The following is a 22,424-nucleotide window of genomic DNA, read 5'->3' on the forward strand; positions in this document are numbered from 1 at the left end:
GTACTGTGTTTTTTAACTGTTCTGTCTTTAGCAGTACTTAATTATATGGGAAAAAGTCTTTTTTTTTTTTTCATGTAGCATAGATCCATGCAGTTGATCATTCTTTGGCCTTCCAGGAAAATACAAGATTGGCTGAAAAGCCAAGGAACCTAAGTGTAACAACGTGTGCAGTAACAAATGCATTCATATAAGCAGATGATGCCTTTTGCTTATATGTTAGTGATAAATGTAAAATGTATAGGATGACAGAGCAGCATTTCTGCATGGATTTTTCATTAATTATTCTGCATGCATTCTTACTGTGTATGCATGCATTATTTCAGATTCTTTCGTTTCATCTTACCCTCATCCCTTCAAATCGCGACAAGGCTCTTAGAGGTCTCAAAGCTCTTAGTGTCCTAAGGGATTTAATGGCACCAAGTTCTGAGTAGCCCAAGGCATTAGCTGTTAAGCTAACCAAAGAGACCTACACAAAAACAAAAAGGCAATATTGCTCATTCATCTTGTATATCCATATGCATATGGTGGAAATGATGTGTACCCTGAACTTCTCAAGAAGATTCAAGGCTGGACCTCTTTCTCCAGGAAACCTTTTATAATGCAGAAAGACCTTTTAAGTCAGACAAAGTAGAACAAAAATACAATGTAGGTACCTGTTGATGAAATCATGTTGGCAGAATGGTATAAAAGTACCTTCTAAATCCACATACACCATTCATCATTTGGTATATTTAAAAAAAAAATGAAGTCTCATAGAAAAAGAAAACTCCCAAAATCTGGGTGAATTGGAATGGTCGCTTTAGGACAGGACTTTCCCAGGTACCTTCAGAACTTGATGGGAATGTCAAAGCCCTCAAAATGCACATTCAGACCTGATCGTCAGTCAAACGTAGCTTTCTATTGTCTATAAAATCTTATTTACTCAACAGCCATAGCTACTAATGTTGTTCAGATTTAAACATGCTAATCAAGACTGATAATCAATAGCTTGTTAAACAACAGTAGAAGCTTCATTGTTAGGTATATTCGCACTTCATTACATTCCCTGGGACTTCTTTAACCACTTGATCATTTCTGGCTCGTGCACTGCTGGTCTGGTCTGCAGGCAGATGAGAAAATATACTAGAATAGCTGTAAAATAAATAATACAATTATCTGTCATCAGTAATCCTGAGAAATTTATTTATAGTAAACCACTGAGCAGGAATGGCCCTAGTTCACAAAAAAAGTTCACTGAAGGAACTAAACCATAGATTATCAAACAAGAAGTATTTGTTTTAAAATTGCAATAAGCACATAATGCAGGTATGAAGCTACTACTCTTTGTGTCTCTGTAAACTCGCTGATTATGACAAAATATGCAATCTCATTATGGAGCCAGTAATTTCAGTAGGGTACATACTCAACTGCAGAATACTCGGTGTGCGTATAGCAGATAGGATTATCACAGAATCAGCAATGTTGGTGGGGATATAAAAATTATTATGTTTTCCAACCTGTATAGTAAAGATTGCACAGTCTATCATATCACTGCATTCAGAGGGAGATGGATAACATACTGTGATTTCCACAGAACTCTGATCACCATTTATGAGTATCAGTGAATTTGGTGAGTTAATTCAAGACACATCCATTCCCTGCATTCCACACAAATTACATACGTAGAATTGAAAGGTGCCCTATTAGCACGTACAGCTGTAATCAGGCCGTTGGGATGAAATGGAAATGAATGCCTGCTATACAGCTAAAGATTTATGGACTTCTATTTTTGCTATCCAAAACAGTGAGCATGTAGCCTTGAAGTCTGCCACTCCTCTCCTTAATGGGGCAGTCTTTTGCCAGTGATTTGAGTACACATTGGAAGGATGCTCCTCTACACTGCACCAAATACTTCCTTGATGCAGTGAGAACTCCCAGAGTGCTGTGTAGTACAATGAAACTGAGAGTTCTGGAGGAATTTTCCTTTCTGGTTACACTAAGTGATAGGGCATTTACAGTAATTGAAATATTCCAATTCCTTATGCAGTAAAAATGAAATAGGATGAAAGACATCCTTTCTGTACAGCAAAAGAAAAATATTAAAAGGCTTAATTTAAATTAATCATTAAAATATCATAAAACCAAATAACATTGGCAAGACACCTCTAGAGTAGTAGTAGCAGTTACATGTACAATTCTGTTTCAAAGAAAAAAAAAGTATATATAGACTGCATCACAATAACAGTTTTATAAAAGAGTTCTCACTGGATAGAATGTAAAATTTACCTTAAAAGTATAATATTCTCATTTTTACAATCTGTAGTACAGGATATGAAAAAGAATACATACATCAACAATCAGGAAGTCCAGCCAGCACCAAGCATTAGTGAAATAGGTTTGAAAGCCATAAGCCACCCATTTTAAAAGCATTTCCAGAATGAAGATGTAAGTGAAAACTTTGTCAGCATATTCCAGCATGGTCTTAATAGTTTTACGCTGTTCTATGTATATATCTTCAAATGCCTATTAAAAAAAAAAAGATTTAAAAGATATAATTAAATGGCTTCACAGTTTGCAATAGAAGCTTTGGTAGCCAATAAAGAAATTGAATTGGAAAGACATAGGCGATAATAAGCTATATATCTTTCCCTCAAGTGAAACTTTCTCTTTCACTCCAGAAGAAGTCTTTTCAGAATGTCAAATACAAATTCAGTATTCAGCTATTGGCTGAGATGAATGGTGATCCATGAAAGTTACTCTAATACAATTCTTCAGATCTCATTTTCTCTGACTTTTGTGAAGAGCATTTCTTACTGACACAAAAGATTTCTTTTCTGACCGCTATAATCTAATAGCAAAATGAAACTACAGATTTAATATTGGCTCTTCTGATCTAAAATTTTTGAGAAATTAATAATCGAAATTGAACTATATGGAGTAATCCACAAAGCAACAGTGAACAAATACTAATAACTCTAGCTTCCACAGAAATTGTCTACATTGATAAAGAATCACCATGCAATGAAACCCAAGAGTACAGTGTATTCTGCTTCTCCTACAAAGTACTAATTACTTTTTAGTACTTACCCAACATATCTGATTTAACATCAAGTTGGGAAAATGCAATACTTTAAAACATTTTCATTTCTTTCATTTTAAATATATAGTTTTATAAATAATATTTAATAATCTGGAGTATAATTATTATTGCCTATATATACAATATATAACCACTATATATAACACATCATGATACATTATATAATTTATTATTTATTATTTTAAAAATATTTTATTACTATTAAAAATAGTACAATTTGGTAAAGTAATTAAATCATTTTTGCACCTTTGTTCTCATTTTTTTGACAGTTCAAGTTGCTGATTACATGCTCCTACCTCAGCTATGGTTTATTGTAAACAGATACTATCAGAAAAAAAAAGCTAACAAGAAGAAATAAAAATGTTGCTGACATGTAAAAAGAATGTGAAGATATGTTAGTACCAATCTGACAAAACTTTTACCTTCCCTGAACAATAGTTATTTCGAATTCTCCACACACTTTTCATATACTACCTGTTAAATGCTTGATGATGTATTTTGACATTAGAACATAAAAGAATTGACTCCTAAGTTCCAGCACATCATCTGTACCTATAATTAACTATAATTCTAAAAGTTTGCTGCTTAGATATCACACAACTGTTTCACATTGAATTTACCAGAGCACCACTGCTGAGGAGAATCATGAAGACAATGAAGGTCTCAAACCAGTTGTGTTCAACAATCTTGTAGCAGGTTTTTCTTAGGTTCCACCAGATTTTCCCTTTCCCATCTTCTACACTGACTTGACAGCACTTGAATCTCCGCACACAGCCTGGTAAATGGGATATTGAGTTGTGAGATGTCGGAATAAGGCAAACAGTCATTAGGAGTCAGAAATGAAGAGAAGTCATCTGGCTAATTTCAGTATTACTGCAGTAGGTGCTTCTAAAATAACATCTTCCTGAGGATCTGAATTGAGTTTAAAAATTGGAAGTGAAATTTTGTAACGCTTTTAATACTAACCATGGACAGACAGACACCAGAACAGTCCATGTGGCAGCATCTCTGAATGAGATACTCTTACAAAAAGAAAATATAATAATAATCACATCATAATCACAAAACTACCTCTTCAGTCTAATAAAAGCAATATAACTATATCTATATCAGGCTAATCACCTTGGGCCTCTTTTGCCTCACTTACCTTCTGTAAAACAAGCTTCTGGCTCCAAAGACTCTTCAGGTTCTACTTCTGGTTGTTCCCCTTCTTGAGGGACTCCAATATCAACTGTGCTGCCTTCTGATGAACTGGATGCATTTAATTTCTGTGAATGAAATCCCACATATGTATTTTTAAATATTTATTTATGTTGAATAGATGTTAGTGTTTGAAATGCATACCAAAATGTTTTTCATGTATTCCGTGCTCTACAATTAAAAGAAGAATATCTTATCTGCAAGATTTAATGCCAAATTGCTCTACTACAGGTGAGGTCACAAGATTAGAAACTACAGCAAGTATATTTTCCCTATTGAAAATATTCAGATATTTTCATACAAGGAATTTCGGAGATGATTTCACTACTATTCTGAGCCACACGTAAGAATTCTGAAATTAAATTTCCAAAAGTTTAGAAACTTATGGCTTCCATGAATCATTCTGTTTTAATTACTCCAATTGTGTGGCTGCATTGTAGATGACAGTTCAAATAGCAAAAGTTAAAAAAACACATTTTTTTCCAACATCATGACCAAACCAACAGCAAGCTGCACAAATGTATTTTCATGTCTCAAATACATGTTATTCTATCAAGTCTGTAAAATCTAAGACATTTGAATATAAACTTTTCACTGCAACTGACATGAAAACACATACTACCAGCCATGTAGACTATTTTAAATCTGTTAATTTCCAAAAGAGCAGCACATTACTTTTAGAGCAGTAGCTGTTATTTTGCATTCTCACTTGCCAATGCATTTTCTGAATTTATTGTGCAATTTGAAACTACTTGTTACTTTGCTACAGTACACATACATGTCAAATAAATAGCCAAAAATCCTTTTTTTTTTCAGAGGGCTGAAATGAAAACATGTTTTAAAAACAATATTGCGCCAATGAATCATACTGATAGCACAAACCAGATCTTCAAAATGATTCTTTTGCACCCTCATATTATGCTGACAACAGACAAATATGAGTACTATAATAAGTAAAAGCAGTTCTATCACAGCATTCTAAGACTCTTCTAATGTTATCACTATGTGGAGTATAACATCAGTAAAATGTCTGCATTGATAAGTAGCTAATTTTAAAAAGGGAATGATGTAAGCAGATTTAGAATACAGTTTATAGGGAATTAACTTTAAAGAGAGGTATGTTCCATGATAACATTAAAGATGTAGCTGTGCTGACGATTAAAACTTAAGCTAGAGGCATTATTCCTTTGAAACATGCTTGAGAAGCTCCAGGTTCTTTAAAGCTTTTTTTTAAAGAAAATGTAAATATTGTTAGTATGTGCATACAGAAAATATTGGAAGACTCTGATATAATTTTACATTGCAAACAACATAAACAACATTAAGTATGTTCTTCAAACATGGAGAAAACTGATTTCTTTCTCCTCATTCTGATTTTATCAAATCATTCTGACAATCTATTGTGTTGTGTTTTTTACACAGGCTTGGCTTTGATTCTTATGTACCACAGTGGTCTGTCTGCACATTTTAGAGGAAGACCACATGAACAGAAACATTTAGTGTATGTATTAGTATGCATGTAATTTCAATGGTATCTGCAAACACACTTCCTTCCTGTTTCTTTGAAAATCCCAGTTCACACATTCATATGTCATGCTTGTACATAAGCTTCAGCATCTGTGAGGTTAGGTTCCATGTGCACACATGGAGAGACTCTTTTCTGAAGACTGATATATCAGAATTTCTCATTGCAACATACTCAAAATTATAGATGGCAGTTTGGCCATTGTGGAATACTGCCTCAGCATTAAAACATCAGTAAATATCTATCATATATTTAAGAAAGGCCAGAAATTCCATAGATCAAAGGTACATTGCAAGGAATTTTTTGCATGGTGTTTAAATTATCCAGTATCAATACAATAAAAAAAATTGCCTTTAAACTGAGGAGTATCTATTTGCATTGTGTAGAGTTTTATTAAAATGTTGCTTTCATCATTCCAATCTGGGCAGCATTTCTGGTAAAATGCTTCAGTAGTGGCAGAGCAAACAAAAATTATGAACTGCTTTAAAATACAAGGTTGAAATTGTTCTTTTTCTCAAGGAAAATGCAAGGAGTTCAGCAACTCAATCATTATGCAGTGAGTTGATTCAGCATGTGTTAATTTTAGAAGGAGTAACAAATTCTTATTACTGAAGTTGAATAAAATTAGTAGATAACTCAAGACAGAAGATTAGAGATATCCACTATTAGGAGAGACCAAAATGATCAGGCAGAAATACATATAGTAGAACGGTCATTTGTCAGGAACATCAGAAATCCATCTTTATTTATGTGGGGCAGTATGCATGGTGATTTGTATCTTACAAGTCTCTTCTCATTGAAAATCTGGCATGCCTCTTGTAAAGTGCTGCAATAATAATCACAGGGGTTAAGCTGAGAAGATAAATCCTAAACTGAATCAACAGCATTTGATATTTAAAATAAAACAACACACTTTATCCTACTAGTATTTCAATTACTCCTCTGTTGTTGATATAACACAGTATTTCCTTAGCATGCTGTCTTTGTATACCTGAATTTAGCTTCAACTAGATCACTTTGTGAAGAAGCATGTTATAAACTTTATTCAATAATGTCAATCTCTAATGATTCAGTATCACATGTTATAGGAAAAGTTTAAATTTATTCAGCAAAAATAATGCTCAATTACCTTTTTGTTTCTTTCTTATTTTTCCGTGTCGAATTTATTGCATGGGACTCTATGCAATATTTAAAAAAATAAGTATGCGTTCAAAATAGTGAGCAAGTTTTTGTGATACAGCATCTTAAGATGTTACCATATCAAGTAATTCAGTATGCCAAGGAAATTCTTCTGTAACAATCACATAGATAGTAAACTTCTTCCCTGGTACAAACCACTCAACACAGGGATGTTGCACTGATCTCTGTGCATTCAACTCAAATGCACCTGGGAATGGAACATGTTATTAACTTACATATAATTGCATGTGCTTTAATACACAGAAAGAATTTACTTCTACTACTTACTGTGATCTGCCAGCGTCCACATATACAAATGCCAGCCTAGGCTACCCCTAATTACAGACTCTGATATGTTGGAAACGTAGCAAGTGCCCAGTTCTTTTCCTGAACATATCTCAAGGTACCTGATAACATTTCTTCTCACCAGCGTTACATAAACAGGATTTAGGCAATGCTATGTACTTAACATGCATACAGCTTTTTTAAAAGAACAAACCTGTAGAAAGAAGGCAATTAATGATCAAAACCAAATTTTATCTTTGATATGACAGCAAGTCCTTCTTTGATCCTTATTTGATACTCTGCTTCTAGGTTTCAAAAATACTCCCTTACCCCAGTTATAAACAATCTATCTGGATAAGTTATTAGGCACATCACTGTCATGATGCTAGACTGTGTAAGAAAAAGGTTTTCTGAATAATATGCTAAGGAAATTGCTCTCAGAGAAGACTTATCTTCAAAAGCTCAGAATGTACATCTTCTATGTCCTCTGCACACAAGACAATATTGGGACATAAGTACTTACATGGTTTTAAAGCAGCATTATACTAATCACTATAGATACATATTTCATTTATGCCAACAGCATTGCCAGTCATGCTTCGGTCAGCAATACAATACATTACAAGATACCGGTTTTAGTTTAGCTTTCAATATAGAAACCAAAAGTGGAAAGCAGCTTGCCTATCAGAGAAGCATTGCAGAAAGCAGCAGCCAAGTTTAGGTCAGGAAGTTTTAGATAGAATCACTTTCTGAACCTTGACAACATCTCATAGATTCATACAATTCTGCTTCACTTACAGCCAGGCCACTTTGAACTTCTAATGTTTCTTTTTTTCTTGGTTTCCAAAATGATAATCTGAGAGTAGCTGAAAAGCTTTTCAACATTTTTAACAAAGCTTGAAATTTCATTATAGGCCAGGGTGCCACTAATTGCCATTCAAATCACAGTTTACGAGACTGAAGGAGCAAGAGTAGTACTGAGGCAGGAACATGGTTTCAAGAGAAACCACCAATCTGGTTTTGCTTTATTTCCTCCCAAATACTTTTGAAAACGTTAAATAATGGAAATTACTTATTTTTAAATTTTCTCAGAACTGCATGAGTATCAGTATTAAAATCAGATGATTTGTGATATAAATAGCAATGCCATTTGCTATAAATAGCAATGTCACATATATATATTTAGTAATGCCATTGCTATAAATAGCAATGCCTACAAAAATGACCAAGTGATAAAGTACCCCTGTAGTTCTACAGGTACAGCTATAAAAGAAGTCTAGATGTCACTCTTCATAGTGCTTATATAATGAGGTAAATTACCTCTATCTGTTCAAAAAACAGAATATTGTAACTCACAGCAAAAACATCTGTGCTGACTCTTGCTGGCAAGTACTGCAAAAGCCAGGATCCTTGAACTGTGGCCCACTCTGCAATTTATTACTATTCATAATGCCTTTGATCTGCTTGTTTTTGAACATTTGAGAAGCAAAAATACTTGCAAGAATGTTGATGAAAGCAAAAACCTCCTAGAGTAGCAGTGCAAATATTTGCGAAAGCACGCCCACTAGAAGCTACTATTAAATGGCTCTCTAATTCACACAAGCAATAGTAAAAGGATGTTCTGAAATAGTGCGAACTGCTGTTTATAAAGGTTAAATAAACTCACTGCAAAGTGAAATAATACTTCAGAATTTAATACTATCCACTATGCATCACAATGTGCCAATGATGTGTGACCAATTGACAATCCAAAGACTAAATTTATCAGAGTATTAAAGAATTCTGAATAACAAATATTCGTAAAACAAAGTCAGACTTTACTCACTGCAATATATCACATAAAAATCTACACAAAAATACATTTTAGCTCCACTGCTTTACATTATCTTTTGTGATAATCCAAACAGAAAATAGCACAGTACTGTGTTATGGTGGTGTTAAATAAGTGAGATTTAAATTACACTGAAGCTAGAGACCTTTTTGCTCAAAGTCTGTTAGTTAGTTGATAGATTTACTTTCTCACTGCAGGCACTTCTAGATGTTTGGGGAGGTGGTCAGTTTGTGAAGATAAATTAAAGAACTATGGCCAGATTTTGCTATCAGTTTTCTCTTTGTACCTCTACACTTTTAAGTGTGGGTGTAAGTAAGAGCAGAACTGATCTCTGAATGTTTGACCAGCCAAATATCAGATTTATATAAGCTTTCTTACCAAATGATGGTTACATGCTTTTACTGTGGGAATTATATGAACTTCATGCGTAATGGTGCTTCATTACTGCATATTCATCTGTAATATAACTAAAAGCTTATATGAAATTTACTGAAAAAAAAGCATTTATCAGAAAAAAATTGTAAAAAGTAAACACAACTATATAATAATATGAGTTTGCAAGTTATATCTATTATAACCTAAAATACAATAGCACAAAAAAATTCTGGAACAGCTAGCACTCTAGGTAACAGCACAATTCACACATAGGCTTATTATAATCTAGATGAGAAATGCAATCTGTGCTACATATTCTGCCCTCCTTTTGAAAGAAAAGAAAATCCTTCAAAATTAGAGTCCTGAAAACTTGACCATCAAGCCTGGGGAACATACATCGCATGCACTATGAGTACGGTCAGAGTATCATGAAAACTACAGCGTCTGCATCAAGGAAATGTTGGGATTGCCAATCCCGCCTGCCCATGCTGTGATGTGAGTCCCATGACTCCAGAGAGAGCAGCTGTGCATGTTTCTACTGTCTTGCAATGAATGGGACATAGCTGAGTAGCATGCAGGCCAGTCAATATCCATTAAAAAGTGATTAAATAATATATATATATACGTATAACTTGTTTAGGTAACCTGCGTAAAATTGGTGACACGATGCTCTGCCTCGTTAAAAGGCACCAGAGCTGCATTCTTGACTGATCCAGCTTGGTTTTACCCCTGTGAGAAGTAAGAATGGTAGGAAATGAAGTTCAGGATACAGCACCACTGCCTTTTTTTTTTTTTTTTTTTTTTTTTTTTTTTTTTTTTTTTTTTTTTGTGCTGGCAACTCTTATATAATGACTACTAATCAACGATTTCATACATTTACTTTTCATTAGTTTAGCATAATATGAATATAGGTGAGAACTGGAGACAATAAAGTTCTTGTAGATTGCTGAATATTGAGTAAAGTAACATGTCCACTGGGTAAAGCAAAATGTTACACTGTCCAATGTCCTCTGCAACATCATTTAGGAATCCCACCTTAAGATACTGAAAATTATCTTGCAACCTGTATATCTTGGTGTACCAGCCTAAAAGTTACATTTTAAATAAAATAAAAAAATTACAAAGTTATACATGCACTATGACTTTTTCTTTATAAATCATCCCCATAGTACTTATGGACCTAACATGAAAGGAAAATTTATTTTTATAGCTTCTGTGGCAGAGAGGAGTAATGCACTTCAGATCTATAAACCTTTGTGGATAGGATAAAAGGCTCAGCATAGTATTTCCCATATCTTGCTCTATTTCCACAGTAAAAGTTTTATTTAGCATTTTTTCTTTTCTCATTATTTTTCTCTATTATCTTTCTTATAGACACAATGTTTTCATACATATTTCTCACTTTTTAGGTTTCACTGGCAATTTTCTAAACAAATTCCAATCCGTTTTGTATTATGTAGATTCACATACACAACACTGCACTTGTTTCTAGAAAGGCATAATCTAGTGAACACTTTCATCAAAACACTGGAAAGGATGTATGGCTTATGTCATAACAAAGAATCCACAAAGCATTAAATGCATTTAATTAAAGCTTCTAATAAATGATAGAATTTCAGCTCATTGCCTTATACTGCAATGAGTACCTGTACGTGTGTACATATGTGCACAAACAGAAGCACATGAGTACGTGACCATCTTGTGCTGTGTGGCCTGTTGTCACAGTAGATGGACACCAGCCTTGCCCATCTCTAGGGAATCTGCTACATGAACGTGACTTGGTGTCAGTTTCTATTTTCAGGCCATGGCTACAAGCAGTAGTGACTGCAGAGACACCTTAGGTGTTTTAGCAGGATCATAGGAGTAGGAAAACAGGAGAATGCAGGACATACAGAGTAAAGAAAAAGAGGAATCATTGAACCAAAAAACATTTTAAGACACTATTTTTGACTCAGAGAGTAATTTTACATGCCTTCTTTTGCTATGGATCATTTCTATGGCAAGAGTCTTGGCCCTGTGTCTAGTACATCCCATTCATCTTTATATCAAAAACCAGAGCAGATAAGAATCAGTCAGTCTGAAGCAGGATCTAGGATTATTACAGAAAAACCCCATACTTTTGTGCTTAAAATCTGACTGAAATTTAGGCACTTCAGTCCAGAAATAATCATCATTGCTTAACTGCTCCTTCTCTCTTCAAGATGCCTGAAATTCATAAAGGCTTCCTTTCATTTTTCACCTGCAATTTCTGTAGGAACAAGAAATTCTGATCCTAAATAGAAGTGCTCAGAAGTGCTTCAGCCTTGACCAGCGCAGCCTGCTTCGCTGCAGCTCAGTGCTGCTGCTCCATTACGCATTTTTTTGTCCAATCATCTCAGGTATTTGTTGGAGTTCTCAAGGCATGATTGACACACATTTACAAAGACCTAAGTGCTTTCAAGAATGCATATTTTTTTTAACTTTTAAAATATTACATATGGAGGGGAAAACCTGCCTTTTGTAACAGCAGCATTATGACTGGAATCTATGTCTCAAATGTGAGAAGATCCAGTTTAATATTCTCCCTAGAGATTCAAACCAGTATTCTTGCCTCCTTGAAGAGCACAGACTTAGCTAATTGGAGTCATTTGTTGCACCTCCTCATACATGATGGCGAAATAGATGTACTGCTGTCACTGCGCTCACATTCATCAGCCTGCAGCGTGGTTTGACTAAGGGACCTCACCATCTCTTCTGCTAGTGAGGCTACTCTCCTGTGCAGTAAATAGTTAAAAACTGAAGAGACTACAAAAAAGAGGGAGAATGTTGTAATTCAGGGAATTCATGTGGGAAGTTCAGGTTTTAGTCTATATTCCAAGGTAATTCCTCCATTTTAGCCATTGCCTATTGCAAGCAAAAAATTATAAACAAGTTTTGTAGCAATGAAGGCATGTTTCTTTAACAAAATAATTGCCATAATCATTAAGCAATGACAAAATCATGTTCCTTCTTGCTGACACCATTCAGTGAAAAGCAAATTTCTCCTTACTGTACAATAGCTGCAGCTTCAGCATGAGGTGGAGAATATTCCATGAATATGGAGAACCCCTCTGAGTACATTTTCGAAAATAGATTTTAGCATCAAAAATATCTAAACAGCAATGAAAATATTTAAAGTACTTGTTTTTCAGAGACAGTAACGACATATAGTATTTAAGCTAGTGCAATTACATTTCCAAACTATTTTTCTCTAAGTTTCTAATTAAAAACTATCAGAGACTAAAAATGATTAATCTTTAAAAGATTTCAGTTAATATACACATAGCTGCAAAACCAAAAATAAAAAAAAGTATGTGAAAAATAAAGAAAAAGTACTAAATAAGTACTAACAGGAATGAATTTGATATGGTGGGAGCTCAAAATAAGGAGTGAATGGAGAAGAGTTTAAAATAATGTTTTTCTGAGTCTATTATTCTGATCCTAACAAGACTTCTCCATCACCACCTAAGACTGAATCTATGTCACAGGATTCTCCTTTATCATTCATACAGTAATATCACATGAGGCATCATTACCAGTCACAATCCATCTATATAATGAAATAACAGTGTCTTTTTCACACTTTCCAACTGAGGAATGTTTTATGAGAAAGTAGTATGTCTAGGCAGATAGCATCCCTGAAACTGATTATTACACTGATTATAGATGGGTATTTGTTACTTCACCAAGAGCAGTAAATACCTTGTAAAGAAGGAATTCAAAGTAATCTGCTTCCTGAAAGTGAACTTTAATGTACAACTCTCTATTCCCAAACTTTCAGTATGTGCTATGGGTATCATTAGTTGCTACGCAGGAAAACAGTGCAAATGATAGATATACTTGAGCGTGACTAGCAGTTCAAAAAAAAAGGCCAAACCCAGAAGATATTCATAAAGTAGAGAAACAACCTGTGCCATTAGAGTCATATGCAACCACTACAGATGATCTCATTGTTGGGTGGGATTGGACAAGGCTGGCAGTGGAGCTGGCTGCTCTGGCAGCAGTGGCCAATTTGGAAGAGCCAGCAGTGAGGCAAGAGAACAGGGACAAGGGCACAAGGCAAACGGCCCTAGCCCAGCGCATTGAACTAGCTGCAGAAGGTTCCTTTTCTCACTCTGGGTACAAAAATAGCATAGGACCAATCAAAATCCCACACCAAGAGCAAAAAAGTTTCATATAATCATCTTATACAGATCAATTAAAGGACAAGCTGCAACAGCTTCTGGGGTTTCTAACTTAAGACGTGATTTTGAAAGCATAAGGGCAATACTAATAAAAGCAATCTGTAAAAAGAACGTTTAGTGATGCTGGTCCAGTATTCAAGTGTACTGAAGGGGTATTGGGAGGTTTCTGAAAGTATCAAAAACATCAAAATTATCAGAATAGACTGTTAATTTGACAGGGATAGCACCAAACAAGCTAAAATAGTAAACTGCACAGAGGAGGTAAGTATGGAGAAAACTTGCATAAACTCTGCAAACTTTCCATATCCAGAACTTCAGTATCTAGGTCTATCTGACTGGTTCTTTTTCTGAGAAAAGCTTTAGCTCATTAAGAGAAAAGAATATTAATTTTCTAAAAATATGTCTTAGACAACTTGATTATTATCACCTCATTCAAAACTAGCAAGCTTAGGTCAATTTATTTTAAATATAATTGTGAGTTTCTGTACATTACTACACAGGAATAAATTACAGATTTTAAACCACCACTAGGAACTTTAAAAAGGAGGTTTTTTTTTTTGAACACAGAATTTGAACACAGAGTTTTTTTTTTTTGTTTTTTTTTTTTGAACACAGAAATAGTCCTACCTCTTTGCTTTCTTCCAGGTCAGACTCGCTGCTAAACTCTTCTGTATTTAAATTTTCAAAATCTGATTCTCCGACAGCAATCGGCACTGTCACAGTGAGACTTGGGTTGTTTATGAATGACATGTAATCACTTTCATCAACAGCATATTTCTCCACGCTGCTGCCTATGCCACTGGTAGTTCCATTCCCTTCCTTAAGACAGGCAAGGTTTTTACCTATGTCTACTATGGTGTGGTTGGAAACACAGCTGTCTTTCTTGTTATTTAGGTCTTCAAGTGGTTTGATTTCATCTAAAACTTTCTGCTTTCTAACAAAGGCTTTCTGGATGAATTCACGCACTTTTCTTTTCACAAAATCTATGCCCTTCTGAATCCTTGCCACAGCAATCTGGAGATTGTTCATTTCGTTATCGTCATCAGTAGCAGCAAGATTGTCTGAACTGAAGGAGCTCAACAGCAAGGCCAGAAAGAGGTTGAGTACCTAAAAAACAAGGAGAAAATTTATTTGGTTCCTTATTTTAAAGCCGTAAAAGTAATTCTGTTGTGGCTTGTTGAATACGACACACTTCATATTTCAAAACAAGAACTTCATGTCAAACTACTTGCTTCCTGTTCTTGATGTTCTTACCAGGCCATACCTGGTAAGACTCCCTGTTTCCCATACGTTATTACCTCACCAAAAATATATTCTAACTTTCATAACTTCACTAACTTCACTAGCTTAGATGCAAATCTTACTTTACTTTCACCTTTTCCTTTACACTCGAAGTATAGTGGGTCTGCTCCTCAAAGAAGTGGAGCATGACATAAGGAGGAAGGATATAGTATGATGTAATAACCTATACAAACTATATCCTCAGTAATGTTGACAAGTGAAGGAAAAGTGGGCACAAACTCCAGTCTGCTAGGGTTCAAAAGACTATAATTTTTAGTGCTTCTAATTCAGAGTATAATAAAACTGATATTTTCGCCAAGAAAATATTGATTATTTTTGTTTTGGACAGGAAAATCAGCTAAGAGAAAGAGAATATAAACATACTGAGACTCTATGTAATCCTGATAAAGTATGTATTTAATTAAGTATTTAAAAAAGCAGTATTTAAAAAATACTTTTAAAAAGTATTTAATTAAGCAAAACTTACATTTTTTTTTAACTGTAAGAATCGCTCTGCATTGATCTTACTAAAGATGTTGTCAACTCTCAGGAGATTTTAAAGAAAAGCTAGACAAGCTTGTTTCTATAGCTCATCAGGATATATTTGAGCTTGCATTAGAAAAAGAATAAATATCATTTCCTAAATTCCTTCTCCTCATCATCTCTCTGATTTATAAACTATGAAAAATGTGGCATACATTCTAATAGCTGTGAAAAAAAATGCTTACATACCACAAGGTTTCCAATCACCATAACCATCATGAAGACAGTAAGGCACATGGTTTGGCCTGCAACCTCCATGCAGTCCCACATGGTCTCTATCCATTCCCCACACAGCACTCGGAATACAATCAAGAAAGAGTGGAAGAAGTCGTGCATGTGCCAGCGGGGAAGTTCACAGTCACTGGAGATCTTGCAGACACATTCCTTGTAGCTCTTCCCAAACAGCTGCATCCCAACCACAGCAAAAATGAAGACAATGATGGCCAGCACCAGGGTCAAGTTCCCCAGAGCCCCCACTGAGTTGCCAATAATCTTAATCAGCATATTCAGAGTTGGCCAAGATTTGGCCAATTTAAAAACTCGAAGCTGCAAAAGAGAAGAACAGTACATAGTTATATATACAGAATATATTAATTATAATTAAATCATTGTTATAAAGTTCATATTTTAGTTACTTTGTGACAAAATCATGCTCTGCAATACTTTTAGAGAACAGTTACAAAATTTATGCCTCCATATATTTACAATATAGTAGGCATTGGCAGTCTTAAGTCCTGATTCAAGTAGTAATAAATAATATTGTCTACGTGCTCGATTCAAATACATAAAAATAAACCTGTGCATATAAAAGACAATTAGTTTAATAAGATTGTAAGTATACTGACATTCCACAGACCTATGTCTTCTTAGCTGGCAGAAGGAAAGAAGAAATAGTTTTACCTAAATAAGGCACAGCCAAGGTTTTTAGTGACAGACATACAGGTAACTTGCAACTATCTCTAACAGCACTTTTTGCATCATTCAAAAATTCCTATCCAAATAAGGTTCTCCAATATTAATATTAATCTCAATATCTCTTCTAAAACTAACAATGTAAATTACCATGGCAATGTAAGCTGATCAACTAAAACTGTCAAAAATTTTATTGCCATAAATTGCAATAAATCTTATTAACTAATAAGTTATTTACTAACTAAGCAATTTAGTTATCTTCAGTCACAGGTAGTAAGAAGTAATTGAATGTACGTTGTGGTTCTTCTTATTCTCTCACCTATGCAGAGAAAGACTCTATAAAATGTTGCTGTTAAAAAAATACATTCCTTGAAGCATATCCACTACAAGAACAGAATTAGTGTTGACAATGTCTTGAAACACGTATTATCAAGATAATACAAAAAATTGATATTACAGATGTGTGCCATCTAGTGGGTATGTAATTAATATTTTCTAAGTTCTTACACAAATAAATTCTGTGTCAGCCAAATATACATGGACAACACACAACATACACACACAACTATAAAATACAAGACAGAAAAATGCTATTTATTTAGTATATTTACCAATCGGAATGACCGGAGGACAGATAATCCTTCCACATTTGCAAGGCCAAGCTCCATTAAGCTAAGACTCACAATGAAACCATCAAAAATATTCCAGCCTTCTTGGAAATAGTAATAAGGATCCATGGCAATTATCTTGAGAAACATTTCTGCTGTGAAAATACCAGTAAAAACCTACAAGAAAGATAAAGTTTCTTACTCAGGGTAATGAGAAAATATTTTAAATTACAACTAACATTATCCATTTCTATCAAATTATATCTTCAACCCATGATAAATGTGAATTGCTCCTCTGTAGTCCCATATATTGAGGGTTAGGAATTACACTCACCTATGAAGGCTGGATATATTTGTTTGCTAAACAAGAGCAGAAATATGTTTTTTATTCAGGCTGCTAATATGCATTTATAAACACAGTGTTTATAAACACTGATATAAAGAATCTCTTCTGATTTTAATATTCAGACTTTCCTTCTTAAATCTCATCTTTGCTTTGGAACATTACTTTTGCTTCCATGAATAAAGATAACTTCATGCAAGGAACAATTCTTTCATTATAAATAAATAGTTGTACTGAAGGTTGGGTGTAACCATTCTTCCTCAAGATGACCTGCAGAAGGGACTGTCAACCCCCTGTGTCACCCAATGAGCTGCTGCACATCTCTCTATCCTCCTTTGAACACCCAACACATCAGGAGACATTAGTGAGACGTGCAACAGGAGTTGGAAAGGACTTGAAGGTTCTTCTGACTTGCAAGTATCCACCTACGAGAAAATATCTGATAGGAACACTTCTGTAACCTAACAAACCAGCTGCACTGACAAAAGCTGAAGGTTTTAAAAAGCAAAATATTTATTGGTTCTACAATTTTTATCATCTGCTGCAAAGAGAAAAGAATTCAACTTTCAAGTCCAGGAGTGTCAACAAGGAGGCATTCAATACAGCTTAAACGTTTCAAATTCAACCATCCCAAGCCTATAAATATCTAACCACAATTTGCTTTTAAAGATATGTACAAAGATCACTCAAGAATTATTTAGGAAAAATGCATCTGTCATCATGAAAAACTTACAAGGTTTCCTACTGAAAGCACGCCACTAAACTGTTCTGTCATTGGGTAGTGCTCCATGGCCATGAACAAGGTGTTGAGGACAATGCAGATGGTAATGGCCAGATCAACAAATGGATCCATCACAATCAAATTTACAATATGTTTTACTTTCAGCCAGGGAGTGCAACAGTCCCAAATCAAGCAAGTGTTAGCAAATTTATACCAACACGGTGGGCATTTCTGTCTGGACTCTTCAAGTTCTAGAGAGAAAAATGTAAACAATGCTTTAAACAATATATCTCTAATTCTGGACCGCAACTTTTAAAACTGATTTTAAAATGAACATTATATATTCAGTAAATAAAATAATCATTCACAAACAAATGCTAAACAGGATGCAAAACTGACACTTTACTTAGAAATCTGGCATACATAGAACGAACAAAATATTTCAAATTCTATTCTTGAAGGTTAAATACTTGGAACTACCCTAAAGTCAGGCAACTCTTTACATAGTATTATGGTCCAAATGTGCAAAGTTGCTCATTTTACCTTCCCATTTGCTATTTGGGCATAGTCATTTTTGCCTCAAAGCAATATTTTGTCCTTTGTTACAAGTAGTAATTTAGTTCCATGGCTCAGCTTCATTATATTCATTCTTGCAGAAAGAATTTTTGTCTTGAAGACTGATTTTTTTTTCAGAAACAGCATGTCTGAAGCATCTGTAGAACAGCATTGTTCTCCAGCAAGAATCACAGCCATTTCAGCAACAGAAATAGAGCTTACATCCAAAAAAAGAGTAGCTTCTCTAGAGAAACTGCACTGATCAGTTGCTCTCCACTTGTGTTTAAATTTACTGCTTCTATCTCAGACCTACCTAGAAGGTGAAAGTTTGACTGATTTTTCCAAACATATCAGATTATCTTATAAAAATATTACCTCTTACCTATCTTGTCTTGCCTATACCCTTCCATCAACATGGCTATATTAAAACATCAGTAATACATATCTCAGCATATAGTCAGTAGCCCTTTTCAGCACTGCCATGCAAAGTTCCTATACATACCTTCCATTGTGTTTGTAAGCATGCTGGCTATGCTCATAGCTCTTTGCCTTGCACTAGGATCTGTTAGATAGTCCATAGGAACGTGATAAGAACTAGATCGTCTTTTTCTCAGTTCGGTTTCTGTAGTAGTTCCCTGAAAATAAAACACTTTTAAAATAGACCACCAATTGTTCATTTAATAACACTGTAAAGAATTAAACAGCGTAATGGTTTCAGACATTCTGCTGTCCTGCACCATGCTTCATCTACACTCTTGTTCTGCAAAGACTAACATCTACATAACTTTCTATGCATGGCAAATAGACAAATGTACCAGAAGAATTGCTATTGTGCTTAAATTAAGTGCTTTTAATCATTATTTTGCTAACTCAGGGCTGAGATTAAAAGAGATTCATGAATTTTAAGCTTCATCAAAGGTTTCATAATGCTTGTCAATGAGCTGTGCCATAAATATCTTTCTTAGGAGGGAGTGAAGTCTTTTTCTAAATATGAAAATGCACAGCCCACATAGCCAGCTGTGAGAGCACACAGACTGAATATGTTTTCTTAAGATACCTCCTAATTTGCATTATTTTTAATTTCCTAGCACACATTTTCAAACAAAATCAAATAAATAATATTTAATAATGGTGATATCTCAAAAAAATCAACTGTAAAAATTAACTATTTGATCTGAGATGCTCTCACAAACAAAATAAGTTTTTATATTAAATAGTGCTGCATCAAAAACTTCATGAATGGTTAGTGAGAATTAAACTCTCACACTATATTTCACTAAGCAAATACATTAGTTTTTTTTTTTTTTTTTTTACAGTTTTGATAACCTGACAGGTATTGGAATATAGAACCTCACAGTTAAGTCTTTTGTTAGCTTAATGAACTAATGACTAAAAGATATTACATATTATGCTATTAAATTGTTTACTATGCTGTGTCAGTTCCTAGAGAATTATCATATATTTTCATGCATTTTGTTAACAGGAGCTTGAAAACTTCAGTTTCTATTTTAGCTTATAACTGCAATATACGAAAAGGAGCATTCACAGCTTGGCCAAGCAGGGAATCACTCCAAAGTGATACTAGCTAATGACATAGGAAGAGGTCATCATGCCTGAGCTATTGTAAACTTCCTTACATTGCTAGCAGTGGCTGCTTTATCAATCATCACCTCTGGCAGAAGCTGTCCAGTAGGCGATGTCAGAGCTGGGGGGCCACCGACTAAGGACACGACTCCGTTGCAATCCACAGTGCTGTGCATCTTCCCGTTCACTGGAAGCGGAGGTACCGTCCTGGATGACCTGCTGGCCTGACTAATGTTACTGTTGCGCCGTTCCCCGTGTCTATGGGGAACAAACAGGGAATCTCTTCTGCTCTCATTGTCTTCAAAAGTGCTGTGCTCATCGTCAGCAAAGTCATTTTCTGATCCTACATCCTTCGCTCGGCCTCTGAAGCTGAAAAGACTTGTTCTGCTATTGCGTCTTGGGGAAAACAGGGAGCCACGAATGCTCAGCAAAGACTGTAGGTAAATAAAAATAATAATTATCAGCCAAAAATTCCTTTAAATACATTTTTTTTCAATACTGCAGTTAAAAGAAATTGTTAATATGTCTTAAAAGGTAAGATCATTTACAAAGAAATAAACTAGTATAACCCCCCCCATTCTCATACACTCCCTTTTGGGTAGTAAACAAAGCGCACGTAAGTGACAGACAAAGACTAGTTATTTTACTACTTTGGAAACATGAAATCATTCCATTTAATAACAGTAAAAGAAACTGCTTGACAGAATTGCTTTCTCTGCCATTCTGCTTGCTTTATTACCAACTGTTCATAAATGGAGTAGATACATCTAGACACTACTTGCCCCAGTTTGGCATTAGACTGCACAGCTGAGTAAATAAAATTTTAGGCAAATTTCCTATGACTCAGTCCGTACACAGAGGTAACTCCCAAATACCATTTACTTTTTAAAAATATACATATTTTCATGGGTGCTAGTCAACAGTAACCAGCCAAAAATAGTACTGCTAAGTTTGTATTACTTGTGTTTAAAGTTTTATTACTGTTCAGAAATGTTCATTTTCCTGAATTTGCTAAGACATGCATGTCTTTTTGTATGAAGAGCCTCATTAATCTTCATTGACTTACTCATACGTGATCTGCTATGGGGGGTTCTTTTCAGCATCAGCCATAGCAAAGCTCTAATCTTGCATATATTTGAGTGCTTGTTTAACTGTTATTCACATCAAGGGGTCTCTGATTTGAATGATTGCATATAATGGGCAGCTATGACAAAAACACTACTGCTGCACAACGACTGCTACCTTGGTGCTAGCATCCAATTTCACTGAAAACCTCTATGAATAGCAGAAGTACTTAAAGCAGTATCTTTGTTTCTCTTCTGTAACTTCTCTTTAGCGACCAGGGCCCCATTTGTTCTAGGTACTGCAAAATGCAGAACAAAAAGGCACTCTGCAAGAACATATCTAATATAACACAACAGATGGATACAAAAAGAGAGGGTGTACAAAGAGCCAAAATTGATGGATATGATAAACAGTGGTCTTAGCTCACCTGAAGTCACTTCCCTGTCAAGCTTTCTGTAGGCAGCATGGTAAAAGAGAGTTTTAAAGAGGGATTTGAGGAAAGCAATGAAGCGGTTTTGTGGAAACTCATGAAGAGCTTCTTCCAAGCATGAGGGGCGGCATACAGAAAGAGCACAAAGAAACTTGTCTGATAACTTAACAGGAGGGCATAGGTGCTGGGGTCAGTCAAAGCTGGGTCTTGACTTGCTGACAGTAAGTAGACAGGGCAGGTTAGGAAGAGCTTTAGGCACTGTATGTTTTTTGTTAACTGGCAGATTAGGTAAAAGCAATGATGGTTAGTGCTCTTTGTGACAACATCCTTGATGAATATGTCAGTAACTGGGACATGGAAAGAGGTCCAAGTTGAAAATGATTCACAGCTGTGGGGCTAGAGCAGCGTTTAAAAAAAAAAAAAGAAAAAAGAAAAAAAGAGAGAGAGAGAGAGAGAGAGAGAGAGAGAGAGAGGGGGGGGGGGGGGCGGAGAGGGAGGAGGGGACTCTTAAGAGGGCCTGTAGAAATCCCTCATAAAACTGGGGAAGGAATAAAGGACCTTCTAAAGCACAAGTACATCAGGAGAACTGAGAGGACACCAAACCATGAATGTCATGAATGTCACGCAGAAAAAGTTTTCAAGAACAGAACGGTCAGTTATGTTGAAGGCAAGTGAAATGTCAAGGAAGATGTCAAAAGATGAGATA

The 22,424-nt window shown here is 35.0% G+C and overlaps 1 protein-coding gene across 4 annotated transcripts in view; it reads right to left on the reverse strand.

Moving 5' to 3' along the window:
* The window catches only part of SCN2A (sodium voltage-gated channel alpha subunit 2), a 70,640-nt gene that overhangs the window by 12,317 nt on the left and 35,899 nt on the right, over positions 1 to 22,424 (reverse strand). For 2 of the 4 annotated variants that reach the window (XM_026050519.1, XM_026050606.1), the window contains exons 12-21: positions 20,277 to 20,657; positions 19,142 to 19,274; positions 18,097 to 18,335; positions 17,024 to 17,197; positions 15,690 to 16,046; positions 14,304 to 14,783; positions 4,227 to 4,347; positions 3,700 to 3,854; positions 2,329 to 2,502; positions 344 to 466 (exon numbers count right to left, since the gene is read on the reverse strand). In XM_026050519.1, the coding sequence (XP_025906304.1) occupies positions 344 to 466; positions 2,329 to 2,502; positions 3,700 to 3,854; positions 4,227 to 4,347; positions 14,304 to 14,783; positions 15,690 to 16,046; positions 17,024 to 17,197; positions 18,097 to 18,335; positions 19,142 to 19,274; positions 20,277 to 20,657 (2,337 nt within the window). The remainder of the gene's footprint in view (positions 1 to 343; positions 467 to 2,328; positions 2,503 to 3,699; positions 3,855 to 4,226; positions 4,348 to 14,303; positions 14,784 to 15,689; positions 16,047 to 17,023; positions 17,198 to 18,096; positions 18,336 to 19,141; positions 19,275 to 20,276; positions 20,658 to 22,424) is intronic. The other 2 variants (XM_026050758.1, XM_026050688.1) reach the window with 1 other exon arrangement.

Source organism: Nothoprocta perdicaria, unplaced genomic scaffold (assembly GCF_003342845.1).
Source record: "Nothoprocta perdicaria isolate Ctin4 unplaced genomic scaffold, notPer1 scaffold_0, whole genome shotgun sequence".
NCBI lineage: Eukaryota > Metazoa > Chordata > Aves > Tinamiformes > Tinamidae > Nothoprocta > Nothoprocta perdicaria.